The 18688-nt window shown below is 60.1% G+C and overlaps 1 protein-coding gene across 1 annotated transcript; it reads right to left on the bottom strand.

The window, feature by feature from the left end:
- Positions 1-1321: 1321 nt before the first annotated feature.
- On the bottom strand, positions 1322-16120 carry JKF63_05823 (uncharacterized protein; the record flags this gene model as incomplete). Its single annotated transcript, XM_067901777.1, has 1 exon — positions 1322-16120. The coding sequence occupies one exon, from the start codon at positions 16118-16120 to the stop codon at positions 1322-1324; it is 14799 nt and encodes a 4932-aa protein (XP_067757803.1).
- Between the last annotated feature and the right edge of the window lie 2568 nt (positions 16121-18688).

The following is an 18688-nucleotide window of genomic DNA, read 5'->3' as shown; positions in this document are numbered from 1 at the left end:
TTTTTCTTCGCCCCCCCCCCTCTCTTCCCTTCCTCCACGAGATAAAGGGGCAAAAAAAAACAGCGATAAAAATGATTGGGGATGTCACTGGAGCAGACGTGGACAAATAAGTGTGTAGTAAAACCAGACGATTTATGTATAGTTTACTGTAGAGTGGTGGGAGATGACAACGAGTCTTTTTATTTGTGTGTGTGTGTGTGTGTGTGTGTGTGTGGGAAGGGGGAGGAGGGGGGTCGTGGGTGTGGACCAGTGGTGTGGGGGAAAGCCGTAATGGCGGACTTTCTACACGCCCTTGCTAGCTGCCGCAATTTGTGTAATGTGGGGTCCCACGTATGTGCTTAATACACCAACACGTTTGCCCGCAACTCCTCTCCTCCCCCTCAAAATATATGGCGTCTTGACAAGAGGGGAAAGACCACGTTGCTGTGATAGTCGCAATCGGGTTGAGAGACTGACAAGAGAAGCCGAAAAGTGAGGACAGCTGAGCAGCGGTTGCAGGAAGGAGGAGGAGGAGGAGGATCACCACGTGATTCGTACCCACCGGTGTGCGCGCGCGGGTGTACGGGGTAGGCAATACACAGAGCCGAAGGAGCACAAAACAATGGGGTGCGAAGACGACAGGGAGAGGGAGTGGAGAGTCCCTGCAGACTTGCGACGTGACGCTGTTCTATCGCTCTCGTGCTTGCCCATATATATATATATATGTACATATACCTCGGGCGAATCGCAATGGCGGACACATGTGATCTCCTCTTGCACTACACGAGCGCCGGCGCACATTGTGAAGGTGTGCTGTGAACTTATTGTCGATATGGTCTGCGTGTGTATATGAAAACGAAAACCTATCCTTACATAGCGAACCACTGAGGAGGTGTGGGGTGGGGGTGGGGTGGGGGAAGAAAGAGGGGGGCGATATAATAGGGACACGGCTTTCTCGGCCGTGCTGCGCGCCACCGCCGCTCTCCCCCCCTCCCCCTCCATCCGGTTCTTTCTCGTGTTTACTCCTAGGAAAGCTAAAATGTATTTACATGTGGAAATCTAATTAGTAAACGGTTGGTCTAGTGGTGATGAGAAGGGGGGGGGGAGATGTCTCTCCCTCCCTCCCCCCCCCTTCTGGGGAGTGGGGCGATCGCTTTCGAACGGGACGCAGACATCGTCGTCTTCTGCTACTCTTCCTATCGCGTGGCAAAACGATGCGATATCCATGAACAACAAAACACATAGCATGACTCAAGATGACCAAAGATGATCACCACCATCACTACTACTTCCCTCCCTTTGCGCCGACACGCATGCACAGAGAAGCCACATTTCGTGCTTCTCAGTGACGTTTTGCCTGCACCCGCGGAGGTTTGGGGGTCTTCGTTTCCGTGGCCCGCAGTGCTGCCGCTGTGTCACCAGCCTCCACGACATCGTAGTTGGGGGTGATGATCAACCCCATCTGCTCAGAGAGCTGTGCACCTGTGGCGGCGGTGAAGCTCTTGAGCAGTGCCCGCATGAGGACTTGCTGGGCTGCTGTGGCTACTCCACCGACTGGTGCTATTTGGTCGAGTACGGAGGGAGGCACCTCGTCGTCGTCGTTGTCGTTGTCGTTGTCGCGGTTGTAGTCGTTCATACCAGATTCGCTACCACCCTGAGAGGTCTTCTTGCTGCTTTCCTGCGTGCGCGCTGTCGTCGTACTTCTGAGAGACTGCCGCGAGGATTTGCCGTCGACTTGTCCTTCCCGCGGCCAACGACGTGCCACCCACTCTTCTAATCGGGCCGCCATGACAATTGGCATGCTTCCCGCGGCAGGGCCCAGTGCCGTTGTCAGTGTCCCTTGCCCGCGCTCATCGGATGCAGTTCCGATTGATGACGCTGCTCTCTGGGACGTGGAGTCCGCCGGAATGAATGGGGGCACGTTCAGCAGCGCCACAGCACCCGTTGAGGTGACCGAGACGCCGGCGCCAGAGGCAACGGGCCGGCTGCCGAACTGTTTCCATCTCGTGTCCTTCAGCCGCCCCGCCAAGTTCTTCATCTTCGCGCTAGCCGACATGCGAGCCGTGCCAGTGCTACGTCCGCCAATGCCAGCCAATGCCATTGGGGTGAGGGATACCATGAGGGCCGCGTTGTAGCGACGTGCTGATACGTCTATCAGCTCCGATGACAGATCCTCGGCAGCCCTGCGCTCCAGGAGAGAGTGTAAAAGAGGCACATCGCTCGCTGGCATATCACACACACCTCTAGACGGATTTCCCGGCGAGGATCGTGTGCGCGGCGCAGGATAGGCACCAGTGCACCGCTGGATCACCGCGGGCAACTCACTGATAGCGGCTGTGCCCCCCCCAAGAAGTGAGCGAGGGCGCGCGCTATTTTCTCTATTCATGATTGAGGAGCGGCCAATGCCATTCATTCCGGCTCCGTGCCCATCACCGTCTCTTGCATAGATGTGGTTGTTCTTGTTCTCGTCGCCCTTGGGGTTATCACCACCCTCGGTGAGTGACTCCCCTTCGTTATCTAGGCTGGGCATTGAGAGGGGATAAACAACAAATTGCTGAGCCTCGAGAAGAAACACCACATCCATCTGCGACAGCCGGGGCGGCATTGCAGGGCCCCCTCCGCTCGTTTCGGGGGCATGGGGGGTTTGACGGCCGTGCTGTGCTGACAGCGGTGCTCTGCCCATCGCCCCATCTTGAGCCGAGACATGGGGCAGCGCAGTACCGCCAGTGCGACTGGCGTTCCACTCGGATGTGCTCTTCGGCTGGCCGATCTCCGGTAAAGCGCTTCCCATCGCACTACAGGGGCCCCACTTTCCCTCCTCACGGTCTCCTCCCTGCTGCTGTTGCGGTTGTATTGCGGGTCTGCCAGTGACAGAGGGCGGTAGTAGCAGACGGCTGTAGGTGCTCAGGCCGGGGCCAGCGTCGTTGCCGTCGCTGTTGACCTCCTCCTCACCGTTGCCCGTGTGATGAGCACACGGGTCGCGGCTGGCGGCTGCAAACTCCGTTCGAAGCTCTCCGTAGAGGCGCACAAGCTCATCCTCGAAGGAGCAGAGACCGAGGTGCAACAAGCTCACTTCCTCCGTGAGTAGGATAGGAAGAACATTCGTGACGCCGCCGCCGCCGCTGCCGCTTTTGCCTTGTCGCTTTGTTTGAACGCGCGAGGCCGAAAGCCGCTGTGCTTCAAGGGCATTGCACAAGAGAGTCGTCATGTTGCAAAGTGGGTGCCGCTGCTCCTCCCACTGCTTACGTATTTGGGCGGTCACGGCCCGTGTCAGGTACGACAGCGCAGAACACTTCGCTTGCGTCCCTGCTCCCCCGTCTTTACCACCGCCGCGGGCAACCAATACTTTGGACTGAGCGGCGACCTGGTCAAAGAGAAGTGCCTTGGCGCGCTCTTGCTGGTGGTGGCGCCGCTGAGTGGCCTGCAGTTGTCGCTGCTCCGCCGTGACCATCAGAGCGAGGCGACGACTGTTGGGTTGTTGTTGGTGTTGCGTGAGGTTTAGCCTTACCGAGCCACCCTTGGAGGACTTCTCGTCCACGTCACTATTGGTGTTGTGACTCTTTCGATTTGCGGTGCCTGCGACAGGGGCGTGCGCCAGGCCATCCGCCACGGAACCCACTGTGGACGCCAGCTCTTTGCCGGTGGGGTCCATTAAGGCTACAAAGTTGTCGGACGCTAGAACCAGATGAGGCACAGGAAAGAAGCGGAACAACTCCCGCTTGCGAGGCACCATTGTGGACATCGCTGCTCCTCCTACGGACTGCAGCCGGGCAGTAGTATCGGCGCCATCGCGGTCGGCCCTGTCGTCCGCCAACGTGTACGCCTCCCTCATATCACGCTGTTCCTTGCGGTCGCCTCTGTTGAAGAAGACAACGCGTCGGAAGGCACGCGGGTTCGGCCGGTATGTTGGCGGCACACATCCGTACCACATGAGCAACTGAAGCATCGCCGGTGAATGGGCGTAGTCGAAGGCAGTGAGTCCGTGCGCGTTCACTCGAAGCATGCAGCGCAAAAACTCGCGCGGCACCGTCCCAAAATTCCACGAGGAAGGCGTCTCTCGAGTCTGCCTACCACGGCCGAGATAACCGCCACCGTTGCCGAGGCAGGTGTCCTCATCGCTGTCGAGGTCATCCTCGTTGGAATCGTACATTGATGACCCAGCCGATTCGTCTATTGGAAAGCGGCCCGGGCACCCGCTCTCAGGGATCGGATCAAACCCGTTCGACACGAGCCAGAGGTAGCAGTATTCGAGGTAGTACTCAGCTAGTTGGCACTGGTCGTGAAGGACGAGCAGGTGAAGTAGCGTATCTTGATGCTCTCGGGTCTGGTAGCGCAGGCTGATGGCAAGCTCCTGCGGTGTGGCGCCGCTGGGGGCAACGCTTCCAGCCAGGAAGAGGTCGAGCACCGGCACCGAGAGGGCCACTCTTTGATCTAGCAGGAAGAGGATTGTGTCAATGGTGGCGCCAGAGGGGCGAGGCGAGCGAAGCAAGAGAGTCGAGTGCAGCGCCCAATCCAGCTGGAGGTACATGAAGTAGACTGGATCTGGCACCACCACCGACGGAGTCGGTGGTACGACGGAAAGGGATTGGACCTCAGTTTCCTTGGACACCGTCAAAGTATTAGTGCGCGGCGGGCTCTGTTTTCCCGTGCGCCGCTGTGCAGCCGCCCGCTGCGAAAGAGAAAATTCAGCTTTGGTGGTTTTCATCGAACTGTTTTTGGCTGAGTCGACATTGGCGGTCTTGTCGTCTGGGAATGAGACCTTCGCACCGCCTTTGGCGTCTTTTCCCGTAGCGCGGTGTAGAGCAGACATCCGTTTCACTTGTGGTGGTGCCGGTGTCCGGCCAGGCTGGACGTCTGCTGGTGTCAATGGCGCTATGGCCACCACCTCAGGCATGACTGCGTTGGCGGGGACCGAAGTGACTGAGCTCAAGCGAGTCGCCGGCAGCTTCACGGGGCAGGCAGCAGCGCCTAGGCCCCATGTCACAGCTGTCACGCGCCGCCGCCGCTCTTCGCGCGCGGCGAGGGGACGGCGTCCATTCCTCACGCAGCTTTCCATGAAGCGCAGTTCAGCATTTGCACCCACATCGACGTTCTCTTCGTCGTGGCTGTCTTGGTTTGCCATGCCGTTCTGCAGCCGCGACACACTTGTGGATGGTGAATCACCGCTTCGCTCGCACGAGGCCTTGAGAGTTTCTGGCGTCAGTTCGGTAGACCAAGACTCGCCAACCTCTGTAAGCGTGATGGAGATAGCGCCAGGAGAGAGAGAGCTCTTCGTAAGCTGAGCTGCGGCTGTGACATCTGTCTCCCCCCCTTTTGGCAAGCGAAGCAGCCGTGGCAGCTGCGACACGATTTCGCCGCCACCGCAGGCGTGCTGCCCCGGCGGCGACGTGCCTCGCGGTCTTCCGTCATGACTTGATTTCTCGACACTCTGCAGTGTCACCGTGAGCTCCCCAGCCGCCCCTGTCGATGCCCCGACGGGGGCCATCAAGTCCGGTTTGTGGGCCATGTCCTCTGGCATCCCGCTGTTCATGTCGACACGGTCGTAGCGCATAGGAGCCATTTGCGCACGTACTTCGGGGTGTGCGAACGTGTACAGAAACCGCAGCGTGGAGGCGCTTCCCGCAGCGACGGCGAGCAGGTCGATACGATGCTTCTGCACAGCCTCCTTCCAGAGCAGACGCTGCAGCCGCTCGAGCACACAAGTCGCCTGCGACGTGGTGCTCACGCCGGCGAAGGACGGATAGCTTCCGAGAATCGTTGCCAAGGCCGCCTCCATCGCACGCGTAGTCGCGGCTTGAGGCGCGTTCGTCCCACCAGCGGTCCCGCTTGACGACAGCGCTTGCTGCTGCTGCTGCTGTTGGATGTTGTTGATGTGCTTGAGCACCACGTCCGGTAGGCGAAGCTGCAACAGGTGCCACAGCACGTCTTTGTCGTCGTAGCGTACCGCAAGCTCGATGGTATCCCACAGCAGCGTGCCTGCCAGCCCCTCCACCGAATGCTGGACACTGTCCACCAGCGTCGTCGAGGTTTCCTTTTTGTTAGGCTCTGGCAACGCAGTCGCTGAGGTGGCCCTGGGGCGTTGCCCACTCCTGGCGCCTGCCATGGATGCCGTGGCAGGGGCGATTGCATCGACTGAGAGGGACTGCGATGGCGAATTGCCCTTGTTTACAATCGTCTCGGCCACCGACATGGACATGAGCTGCAGGAAGACGCTTGTGCAGCGTACGACGTGGGACCAGTTCGACTGATTTGATGGGCTGCACAACGACTTTGGCCGCTTCTTTGACGCGCTAGACGGTTTCGTGCCGTCAACGAGGGGCTGCTCCCGTTGCGGCGGCAGCTCTACCTGCAAACTTTGTCCGCTTGCCTCCTCCTGCACGGCGGCGCGCATGATGAGATAAATCGGGACTGCCGGTGCCCCGGGGAGCACGACCCGAAGAAGGCTGTTCCACGCCTTCGCCGTCGCCGACACTGCAGTGTCCAGCCGGCCAGTGAAGCGCGCGTAGAGCAGATTCGCCCAGAGCGCATTCATGCAATGAGAGCTTTTCAGGAAGTGCGCCGCGACGTCGACGTTGTCCATCGTGATCTGCAGCGCCGGTATCGGGTGGATGTTCGGGTACACCCACCGAAGAAAGGAGCGCCGTGCAGCTTCGTTGGGCATGTGTGTGAGCAAGATGCGCAGGCTGCCGATTTCATGCGCAGGGTAGTAGACGCGAGTGGCGAGTAGCCGACGGAGCACGACGTCCTCCAGATTCGTGCGCAAGGAGTAGTGAGTTGGGCGGGATAGCTCCGCGACGTCGTACAGATCCACAGCATCCTCGCTCGCCCCCTCGCTGTCGTCTTGCCGAAGCGCGTTGTGCGGGCTGTGCCATGATTCGTTTCGGCTCCGGCTGTGAGAGTCCCAGGCCCGTGAAGCAGCTGCTCCGCTCTCCAGCAAGACAGATATCAGCGGCGTGTGAGCGATGCGCGCGGCCAAGGAGAGCGGAGTCTCGCCGTCACACGAGGGCTGGAAAAGTACGGAGCACAGTACATGCCCAGTCGCTGCACCCTCCATCGAGAGCGCTTTCGACTCGGACGCTGACGGGAGTTCAAGACAGGGGTCTGTAGTCACTCGAAGTAGGTGCACCAGCGCCACGCACGTATCGACCAAGGCACGCGTCTCTAGTTCGGCGCCTGGGCTGCCGATGCATGGTGGTTCTTCCAGCACACTCATTGACAGCCTTGGCGCGTCGTTGGGGTCGGACACGATCAGCGATGCACGCGGATTCTCGTGCGTCCCCGGCAAAAAATTACTCGTCTTGGCACTCCCGCCTCTTCTGGCACTGGCTCCGGCGAGCAAGCGTGCGTGTGCCTTGCGCAGTAGTCGTGTGGCGACACTGTCACCACTCAGAGGATGATGCACATTCACTGGGATTCCCGTCGTGCCGAAAGCGTGCACCAGTCGGAGAAGCTGCAGTGGGGTGTACTCAACACACGTGTAGAGGAGGACAACGCGGTAGCACAGCCGCAGCGCCGCAATGAGCCGTTCCCTGAGTGGCTCGGCCGATAAGGACACCATTGATTGGGGAGTCACAGGACGGCCGTTGGCAGCACTGTCTGCCCCCACAGCTCGTTTGCCCTCCACCGCATTACCGTGTGCTTTCATTGTGTCTCGTCGAGCGGTGGTGGGGAGAAAGCTGACGTCTCTCTCCGCTGAGGTGAAGGTCAGCATAGACGTGAAGGGCGCCTCTGCGGCGTGCAGCATCAGTGTCTGTGGCTTGGTAGGGTGCAACGGCATCTGACTAGTATCACATGCAGTGGCCACATCTGCATTCGCGCGCCTATATAGCTGCTGCTCTTCCGCGTACCGTACCCAGAGGGCCTGCGCTTGCTCGAACACTGTGCCAACCTGACCCATGGTGCTGCCATCTTTTTCGCCCGAATCGTCATCTCCTTCGCTGCCACTGTCATCGTGCGTGTCGTCATGGGTGCCTGCGGCTTGCTGAACCCTTCGCATAAGCCTCGCTAACGTCGTCGCAGCAGGCGCGAGGCGCATGCAAGGCAGGCGTCGCCACTGGTACAAGAGACGGGGCGCGTTCTTTAGAATCTGCTCGTCGAAGTTCCCACTCTCGGTGCTCTTCCGCGCACGAGCGAGGGGCCTGTCATCGAGGTGCGTTCCCAAGCGCTGCTGCGATTCTGGCGCACATCCCAGTAGCGGTGCGCCGAAGCGAAGGAGCGAGTCGACACACCGCTGTCCAGTCGCTTCACTGACATTCGTCCCGACGGACGTCAACGGTGCTGCGGTAGACGCCGAGGCCTTTGAAGGAGAGGGCAGGGGGAGGGGCGATCGGAGGCTAACGTTTCCCGGTCTGCGTCCTGTTGTCCTGGTGCCCTTGAGATTTGCTGCGTAGCTCTTGTACGTGACAGGAAGGTCAGCGGCTCCGCTGCCGGCTAAGGCAAGCAGCCACGCATCGCTGCCAGTGCTGTCGAAGAGCCCGTTCGGCTGAGCACCATACTGAAGCAACAGATTCACCATCGCCAAAGAGGCTGGTAGCAGGGGGGCCGTTGGCATCGCGGCTCTGGAAGATGGGGGGGTCGCAGGCCTGAGAAAGTCCGCAGTCGTGTTGCTGGCCGAGGCGCTGTTGCCGGACCTTGTCGCTGCCACGATGCACTCCTGGAGCGCTGTCCGCTGATACGGGTTGAGCCACGCCGGCTCCTTGTAGTCCACAAGAGTCGATGGAGGTCGCCTCGCCGTCGAGACAGTGGTGTCTCCGCATTGAGCTGCAGCACCGTCTTTGACGTTCCCTTCGGAGGGAAAAAGGCGGGCCTTGGCGCCAGCTGAAGTCACAACGCCACCCGCAAGGAGGAGCGTCTTTACAGTTTGTGTGCTGCCGGTGTGAACGGCCAGCCAGTACGGAGTCCAGTAAAACCACCCGCCATTGTCATCACGGCTGGTGGATTGTGCAGCCACTTTGACAAGGGCACATACAGTGTGCGCGACGACATCACGCACCAGCACCTCCTCCTCCTCTTCTCGTGCTTCTCCGCGGGATGTGTCGGTCTGCTGGGACGTCCTCGATAGGCTAGCTCTGGTATACAGGTCTTGTGCCGGTGCGTACAAGGGGCTCAGGTTGTAGGTCTTCACGAGGAAGTCAACGACCTCCGGGAGACCGAGGGTGGCCGCCAGCTGCAACACGGTGAAGCCGATCGGCGTCGTGAAGAGTTCTTCGTTACCGACAACGTCGATGGGGCTGTTGTGAGGGTCCCCGTTCCACGAGGCATCGGGCTCCCCAACATACCGCATTGTCTGCGCGTTCAGCATAGTGGATGCTGCCAATGATTCGTCCGGTGCGGTGGTCGTTGCCCGTCCCAGGTGTCGCGCACGTTCGTTGGCCTTTGCCTTCACGTACGCCTGCACGAGGCTCTTGATCTCCTCGATGGCCCTTGCACCGCCCTGAGAGCGGCCGTAGAGGCGAACCATACGTGATATGTCAAGACTCAAGTTTTTGCGTTTTAGAGCCGCGTCCAAGGCGTTGCGGTAGCCGGCCGCCTGCTTTTCCACATCAACTGTATCCGAAAACGCTGCCGACGAGGTCATCGTGCGAACCGCTGAGATCAACTGATGTTGGGCAGACTTGCCGCGTGCGCCACCGGCTGCAGGTGCTCCAGGGTCCAACAACACAAGGCACAGCCAGCTCATCGGCACCTCGTTGAGTTCGCCTCGCTGTTTTTGCTTGTGTTCGTCACTTGCTTGAGTGCCCAGAGGCAATTGCGAGCGGGCGGTGTCATTTTTTCCATTTCGTGAGGCACGGCGACGCTTCGATGCCTCCACGCGTTCGTGCGCAGCAGACGCCTCACTCCACATCCATTGCTGGAGGCATCGTAACACGTCGCGGCAGAACATGACCACCCGCGTCGGCGCCACCACTGTGCCTGCGTGCTCTTGGAGGTAACCAATCAAGAGCTCCGACTGTGCCATGGCTGTGCTGCCCTGCACCCCCAACGCGGCACTCTCCGAAGCCACTTTACTGAGATACATGTAAAGCTCGGGTAGTGCGAAACCGCGCAGCAGGACGCGCAGGGCGTCGTTTGGCGAGGTCATGGGACCAGTGGCGCACGTGAGCAGGAGGCGCACGAATGAGCCTCGATCCTGTTCCATCGAAGGATCGTGTAGCGACTGTCCTTCGTTCAGGTTAGTCGCCCGTATTTTGTCACTACGACTCACCACGAAGGAGGGATCACCACCACCACCACCACCATCACCACCACCACAACTTGGCGGCCTGCTGCTCAGCAGCGCTGTGTGGCGCCGTCGGTCTGCCTGCTGCCGTTCGAACAGCTGCACCGTCGCACAAAATTCGGCCGTGCGAGGGAAGAGGCTGGGTGGGGCGGATAGCATCAGCTGGACGACGGTATTGAGACGCTTCTTGTGTGCCTGGTGTAGGGCTATGCACGTACCCTCAATAAGGGTGCCACCAAACTGTGAGTGCTCAGGCGTCGTCGGCAAAGGCATCGATGCAGGAGTGTTGGCAGTTGCACTGCATAATGCCCCCTGAGAACCTCTTCTTGGCGAGGTAGACGACTCGAGATCACCTTTACTCTCGATCACCACCGCGGCGTCCTCCATCTCTGGAGCGTCTTTGGTGTCGATTAGCATGCTCACTAAAAGCTCCGCGGTCTCTGCTTGGTCATATTGCACGGCGACGAGCAGGGCCGTTTTACCGTGCTTGTTCACAGCATGCACGGGGACGACACATGACGCGGACTTGTACGCGCTTGATGCAGCGAACGCAGGGTGCAGGGCTGCCAGCCGCGCTATCTCTTCCTCGCTGAACTGAACCAGCATGTACTCCAGCGCAAGAGCCAGTCCGTGACGCGCGGCCAGGTGCAGCGCGGTGTTGCCCTGCTGATCAATCGCGCACAGGTTCAGTACTGCGCGGCCTCGGCGGAGTTGGTCCTTGGCGTACTCGAGGACGCGAAGCGCCGCCTCCTCCCGCCCGTGCGCCAGTGCGGTGAGAAGCGGGGTATAATTTGTGTAAGAGGCCGCGATGTTCAGTTGGGCATTCCATGACTGTAGAAGAACACGAATGATGTTCAACTGACCACGCTTGCAGGCGAGGTGCAGCGGCGTGCAGTGGGTGCGCCCGTGAAGTATGTTCACATCCATGAAGGGCTTTTCGTGCGTGTTCGCAGCAGGGACGACTGTCTTCAGCCCCAGCGTTGACGCACAAGGTGTCGCGGTGGCGGTCGCGGGAGGAGCGGTTTGTCGTTTCTCTGCCTCACCGCTCTGTTTGTTGAGAATTCTGGTCGTGCCCCCGCCGCCCCTCCTCGGTTGGGTCCCGCGGAGCAGCGTTAGCGCAGCCTCCTCGCTGTCAAATGCAATGGCAAGGTGCAGTGGGGAGCTTCCCTCGAAGCCGCTCTCCACGTCGATCCCGTCGCATTCGAGGAGACGCTGCATGACGGCAGGCATGTTATTGATGGCGCACCAGCACAGCGCCGTTGCGATGCCGGCATGATTTAGCAAGACGGGCGACGCGGCGTAGACGGAGGTGCTGGCAGTTGATTCAGCACCACCGCTGCTGCTACGGGGCCGCAGCAGAGCCTCTGCGATTGGGGTGCAGCGGTTTGCACACGCAAGCTCGAGGCTGAGCAACCGCGTGACGCGATCCATACAGGCCGCTTCAACGCCCAGGGACAGCAGTCGCAGCGCCACAGGCACGTTGTTGTGGCGGACCGCCAGCAGTAAAGCAGTCTCACCCGTTCTACTGTGCAAGTCCAGTGCGTCAACAAGGAGTTCACGACCCGTGGTCGGAAACCGCTTTACTTGCGTCCTGCCCGCCAGCTCAGCCGACTCCTGCTGGCTCGGCTTCCATGTCGTCCCGTTCGACCGCGGTGCCACACACAGCAGATCGTAGAGGCAGTTGAGCAACACTGTTACGCACGCCGTTTGCCTGCTGAGGCGCGCCTTGAGCGCGAGCATAGAAGCCTTCTCGACGTCGAGGCCGGCGTAGCCACCTTCGTCGACACCGTCGTGCTCTGGATCTCCGTTGTCGAGTACCACGCCAAGAAACGCCACGTGCAGTGGCGTGTACATTGGCTGCGAAGAGAAGTACATGGTCGAGAGGTCGAGAAGGGATCGCTGCGTATCATTCGTCAAGTATGGCACTGCTGCCGGCGCCGAGGGCCCGGTGGCGACGTTAGCATCTTTCTCAGCGGTGTTGCTGTCAGTATAGGCGGCGTTGCCTGACAGAGACAAGGACTGAGTTTTCAGTAAGCGGAGTCGGCAGTTGCGCAAGAACACCGCATTCGCCTTCGCGTAGGAGCGCTTCAGTGTTGTACGTGCCTCGTTCTCAATGACAACCCCAAAGTACGAGAGTAGCTCCTCCACGGGGATGCGCTCCAGAAGAACTTGCACGACTTGTGCATAGCCGAGGGCACACGCTGCGTAGAGCGCGGTGCGGCGTTGGTGATGCTGTTGTTGCCAGATGTGACTAGAACCGGTCTTCTTCTCACCCAGAACGGGGTCACAGAAGCTCGTCAACGGATGTGTTGCGATGACGTAAGCCATGTTCGGCTGCCGCGACGCCAGTGCAGCGCAGAGTGGTGTGAGGGGCGCATTTTCGGGAATGATATCGTGCCAAAACATGTTGGCCGAGGCGAGCGATGGTGTTCCACCGGTCCCCTCAAGACCGATCCGACGGTTTCCTTGACGCCATCGGCGCTGCTGTTGCTGCCGCCGCTGTCTGGACTCCTTCGCCTCGTCGCCGCTGGCCGCATCGGGGGAGGGCAGCAGCGGATAGAGCTCTTGAGGGGGAAGGTGGCAACTGTGCCGGTAGATACGCACGGGAGGGTAGAAGATATTTGGGGGGTCTGTGCTGTCCAAGACCGCGCCGCCTCCGGGAGTATTGAGCAGACGATGCACTTGCCTAATCGCAGCGCGTATGCGGCGTTCGCGCGAGCCGATCAAGGACACCGATGAATGTGCCGCATGCGGTACGGCACTCCATTGCGTTGTTGTGTCAGCATCGTCGTCATCGGTTTCCTCGTCCTCGACTTCAGCATGATCACCAAAGTCGAGGCGGGAGGACTGCAGCTCTTCCTGTGGCTCATCTCGGCTTTGCTTCACCCCTGCGCAAAGCGAAACGTCTGTGAGCACAGATAACATCTGAGTGAATTTGAGGGTGCTGTCGAGAAGTGCGATGGGCTCGGACGGCTGGTGCGACAGAGTGTTTGATTCCCTTTCTCCCACGCCGGTTGGGGCTCTGACTCGCCCCCCCAGTGGTTGCCGTTGTGACAGGTGCGTGATTTCCATGGCAGGTTGCATCGCATCAGTCGACGTGGCGATTATCGTCTTATGGGGCGGCGGCGGCGGCGGTGCAAACAGCAGCTCGGTCATGTCGAAGCGGAAGTGCAGAACAGCACTGGATTCGGGCTGTTTCGAGAATGATGCCGAGGGTAGCGGTGCGCCGTGCTGGACCTGCACGCGCGCGCTTTCCCTTTCGCTAGGCCCCAGCTCCCATCGCTGAGCGTCCTGCTCGTGTAGCTCTGCCCACTCGCGCGTTTGATGGTCATGCCAGCTCCTCCACCCATCGTCGTTCAGCGACAGGGTTGCAGCTGGGTAGAGGAAAATCGGAAGCGCCGGTGGTGATGGTGACGACGACGGCGCCGTCGTCGATTCGGTGGCGTTGGTGGCCTTCGCCTCACTGCCGAGCGGCGTGCCCAGCACGATTTCTTCCAAGTCCGTGTAGTTGTTCAGCCGAAGACGCAGTGTGCCGGCCGATGAGTCGAACAACACCCCAAGGACGAGTGTGGCAGGGACCTCATACAGGACACGAGGGAGCAAAGTCCGAGATGGTGCGGTGCCCGGGGCACTGGGCGCACCACTCGCGATACTTTTAGCGCTCCCTTTACCCTCATCTACCATGACCCTCTGCGTCGTGCCACTTTGCTGCTGCTGCTGCTGCTTCTGGCGCGCCTTCAGCAAGGCCCTTGCCACGTCATCTCGGGATGCTCGTGTGATGGTCGGCAGCCACAGGTTGGCTTTCGCAGGCATAGGCGCAGCAGCGTTTGCATCGGATCTGTTCATCAGATTTTCACTCGTCGCTGCAACGCGAATGTTTGGTACGTCTTGCGTTGTTTCCGCCTTTGCGGGCGCTCGAGTAGACCGGCGGGGCAGCTCCAGGCGAAGGTATACTGGATCGGTGCTTTCAGAGGCGTGAGGGTCATCTTGGCTTGTGTGGTGGACTTGTGCCTGCATCGACGTGAGAGCGCGAACACTGTTCTGCTGATGTTTCCAGAGACTCAAATAGAACACATCTGTCTCGACTTCGCTGTCCCTCGGTGGTGCCCGTACCTGGTTGGGAGACGGTGCGCCGCCATCAGCGCAGGGCGACGGCACACGCGGAGGCGTCAATTCTTCATGTGCAATCACGGACACGGAAACACCCGCAGACCAGGCGCCCTTTTCGTCTTGGATGTGGCCGCGATCAGATTTCGGTCCCAAGAGACCGATCATCCCATCACTTCCCATATCCTCGGCTATGTCCCCTGCGTCATGTTTGTGGCCCAGATGCGCGACCAGATACGGGTGTGTGAGGCCGCGCGTGGACCCGTTCGCCTGCGCAGCCGTGATCGAGTCGCACAGGCCAACTACCACACAGTTCTTACACAGTCGGCGCGCGACGTTCTGGGAGAGGGGGCCACGTGTGCCGTGTGCAAGCGCGTCGTCCCCGATGGCAGGTGACGTTGTACCCAGGTTATCGGCCACGTACAGTGCTATAAGATACTCCAGTGAGAGCTGCGCTTCATAGTAGAAACTGGGTTTGGTTGGCGGCGGCAGAGTAGCAGGCCCGGCGTAGAGATTGGCGAGGTTTGAGTCGATGGTACCATCTCCACTGAATAGGCTGTAGTTCTCGAACTCACTCCCGTCATGGCATTGGTCGAGGATGTTTTTGTTCCCACCGCTGGGGGCAGAGCCACCGTACAAAGTGCGCATCGCCCGCCGCTGTTTGGCGTCTTGCGCTGCTCGACGTACATCTTCCAGGGGCGCAGAAAGTGAGTAGCGGAACGGCAAACTGGAAATCAGCGATCCTGTAATGTTGCACGACTGCCATGGGCTCACGAGCCGGCGAGAGCGATCTCTGAGAGCGGTTTGGCGGTCGAGGCTGCACTTGATCACATGGTGCGAGTTGGCGCTGAGTGCACTACTGTGGCTTTTGCAGTCATCGCCGTCACGTTCGTCCACGAAAGCGACCTGGCGGACAGAGGGGAAGATGTACGACGAGCTGGCCGTCGTGTCAATGGCGGTGTCAGATCGCATGAGTAGCGCCAAGATAGGCGGGCTGTGCGAGGGCGACTGGCACCAAGAGCCGTCGGGTTCGTTACACACGCCCTGCAGGCTGGACCGCTTCGCATGTTTCCCCTTGTCGGTGTCGAGTGAGATATCAAAGGCGGTTGTAAACGCTGTGGTCGCCTGCAGTGGTGCGTAGCTCCACGCATCTACCCGTTGCAGCTGCGGCGTGGTGAAGGCGGGGCACATTTGGCAGCGCAGTGGGCATAATGCAGCAGCAGTGAAGGCGTCTAGCTGCTGTTGTCGCCGTTGCAACACGCTCGCAAAGGTGGAGGGAGCCGTGATGACAGAGACGACGGATTCCTCTGTGTCTTCGGGGCGTGCATTGGCGGTCGCCGGGCCTTGGGGAGTCTGCGGTCGGCTGTTGTGCACCCCGGATGAAGCCTGGAGATTGCTCAGGGATCCGTGCGTGTCGGTCAGGGTCAAAGAGGCGTCGGCGCTGCTGGCGTTCATCGATAGCTTTATGTGGCTCAAAAGTGAGCCCCACTGCATGTTCTGCTGCTGCCGTTCATACATCAGCATGGCGTGGCGTGCTGCGAGGAAGAGTCTTAGGCGCCCAAGAGCTCCATTGAGAAATGCCGGTGGGGGCGCGGTGACTGGTTGGGAGACGTACGACATTGTCCGCGGACCTGAAGCAACGTCATTACCGGAGCGGGTGCTCTCGGCGTCGTCGGTGTCCGCATCGCCGGCGTCTTCCTTCCTACTTCTCGCCTGGGACCAGCGTAGGGGGTCGTCGTTAATGGGCGTCGACGACGCGGCTGTGGCCAGGAGACGATTCAGAATGATCAACACCTTTTCTCCTTGTGCCTCCATGTCGATGAGGTGAGCCGCGCGCAGGGCTTTGAGGGCGGAGTTCTCGGTTGCGTAGTCGACGCTGGTGTTTACGCTGACCGTACTTGTGGCACTCTCCTCGAGGACGTGGGACGACCCGTATGTGAGTGTCTCGGTACCCGCAGCCAAAGCCCGCTTTGCCACAGTGAGGAACGTCTGCACACGCCCAATGAGCGCTTGCTGGTATGCGTAGCACCCGCGTGACATGAGCGTCGCGGCAGTGGCAGTATTCCATGGGGCGTTCATGAAGAGCAGTACATGCAGCGCGTCCGCGCTCCAGCTCTGGTGCTTCACCAACCGTCGTACCACGTCCAGCTGACCGACGAGGAGTCCCGCGAAGAAGCATGTGTGGCAGTCTGTTGCGCTGGAAAGAGCACTACCGTAGGAGACACTCGAGGAGAGCAGCAGCTGCGCCACGGCTTCGGTGCGTCCTTCGGCCACAGCACACAGCAACACGGTTCCCAGATCAGGCAGTGCGCGGGACGAGCATAAGGAGGCATGCGCTTCGCATGCGTAGACGAGGCGGCAGGTGGTGGTCACCAGATATTCACGCGGGACGATGCTGAGAAGCTGCGAAATGGCGAGCGGGTCCATGATGTGTTCAACGTACCACTCAACAAATGCACTTATCGAATGCGGGCTGTGATGGTGCTGATCCGCGACGACCGGTGGCTGCGGAGGAGCGTCTGCGGAATGCGTCCCCGGCGACGACGCGGCGGGGGCGGTGGCAGTGATGTAGGCATCGGATGGGAACGGTGCTAGCTCCCGAAGTGCTAGAACACGCGCGGAGAAGGAGAGAATGAGTTCATTTCGAAGGCGAGACGTCACCTCCGACGCAGGAAGTGGCAGCTGCAGTTGGTGACGCAGATGACGCACTCGTTGCTCCCATGCGGCAAGCCGTCGCGACATCATCGTCGTCGGTTTATTCATCCTTGTTCCACGTTCTCCCTCTGCGCTTGCGCCTCTGCTGCTATGGCGAGTGGCCGCAAGAGCACCCTGCGAACCAGCCTCGTGCCCGGCGTATATACCATCTCTCCCCACGCTTTGGCGCGAGTCCTGGTTTGTTAGCGATAGGGGCTGTCCTTCGAATAGAATCGAGTTGTTCACCCCTTCCAGCTCCTCGAGCTTCGTCAGCACGTAGTAGACTTTTTCCAGACGGGTATGCAGTTTCTGCTGCTCCTCAGTGTAGTGCTGAAGGGGTACACCACGCTTGTACATGCGAAGGTGGTAGTGGAACGGGGAGTACTTATGTTGCTCCGGTGGCAGCAGCATCTGGGGCTGCGTGCTGTGATCTGCTTCCTCTGCAGCTGTCACTGTCAAGCTACCTGTTGCGTGCTGGTAGATGTCTTCCTCGAGTGCATCGTAGTACGCGTGCAGAAGACGGTCTTGGCTGCGAGCGAGCACAGCACGCCGCTGCAGTAAGCGAGCAGCCGTCTCGAGCAGCTCTAGTGCTATGCAAATGGCCTGCTCACGCGTCACCCGCGCAGCATTGCCAGACTTCCCCCGGCTATGATTGTTGGAAGAAAAATGGCAATCCCTTTGTTGTCCCGAGCGAGCCGCTGCCGTTGGCGCAGGGATGACCTGCACCACTGCGCGGAGCCACGCGTCAAACGCGGCAGTGGTGCACGTGCACGGGTTCAGCTTTTCCAGAGTTGTGGGGCGGGGGTCTTTTACGGCGGTGGCGCTGCCACTAATGATAGGCGGCGGTGCCATGTTGGGTGGGTACCCGACTCGCTCACCGTCTTCTAGCGCAATCAGGAGCTCACGGGGCACCGGTTGTTGTCCCTGGAGTAACGCCAAGGGAAGTGAGTCGCCCTTTGGCAGCCCGGCTGCCGCCTCAGCGACGCGCTCGTGCCTAAGGTATTCCGCCGCCTCAACCTGGAAAGCCTCGTTGAGCGGTCCATGTGCAGCACACTGCCCCCTGCCAGGTTGGTTCAACGCTGACGTTGTTTGCTTGGCGGCTGCCAGCGTAGAGGCGCTCATCTCGCCGACAGAGCCAGGGCTCACTCACGCAGTCCCTTGAGCAGCAACACAGAGGCAGAGCGCACTGCCCAGTCAGCGTAAACTTTTTTTTTTGCCTGGGGTGGGGGTGGGGGGTGGGGAGGGCGTGATAGCCGCAGAGAGAAAAGAGTGTTTCCGCAAAGACAAGCGAGAAAAGATGCTAATGTACATGCAGTGAGGGGAGACACGGGGTGTCTTGAGCCGGGGGAGGAGGGGAGGGAGGGGGAGGGGGAAGGGGGAGGAGGAGGAGGGGAAGGGAGGGGGGGGGGTACAGGCTGCCGCAGATGAGCGTATGAACGGCTTTCCTTACCTCCGAGACAACCTACAGATACACGCGCGCACACGCAGAGAGGGGAGGGTAGCGAGAGAAAGAGAGAGAGAGAGGGGGGGGGGCGGGTACACACGTAACGAGGTAGATTATCACAGCAGCAGCGAACACATCCACCCACGCGCCAGTGGCCCAATTAAGAACGACAATTGAGACGAAGGGAGCACTCACCGAAGAACGCCACCTGTAGTGGTGAACGAGGCCACACCACCACTACGGCA

The sequence above is a fragment of the Porcisia hertigi genome, chromosome 19 (assembly GCF_017918235.1).
Source record: "Porcisia hertigi strain C119 chromosome 19, whole genome shotgun sequence".
NCBI classification, from domain to species: domain Eukaryota; phylum Euglenozoa; class Kinetoplastea; order Trypanosomatida; family Trypanosomatidae; genus Porcisia; species Porcisia hertigi.
Note: the sequence above shows the minus strand (reverse complement) of the source record. Positions and strands in the feature narration are given on the sequence as shown.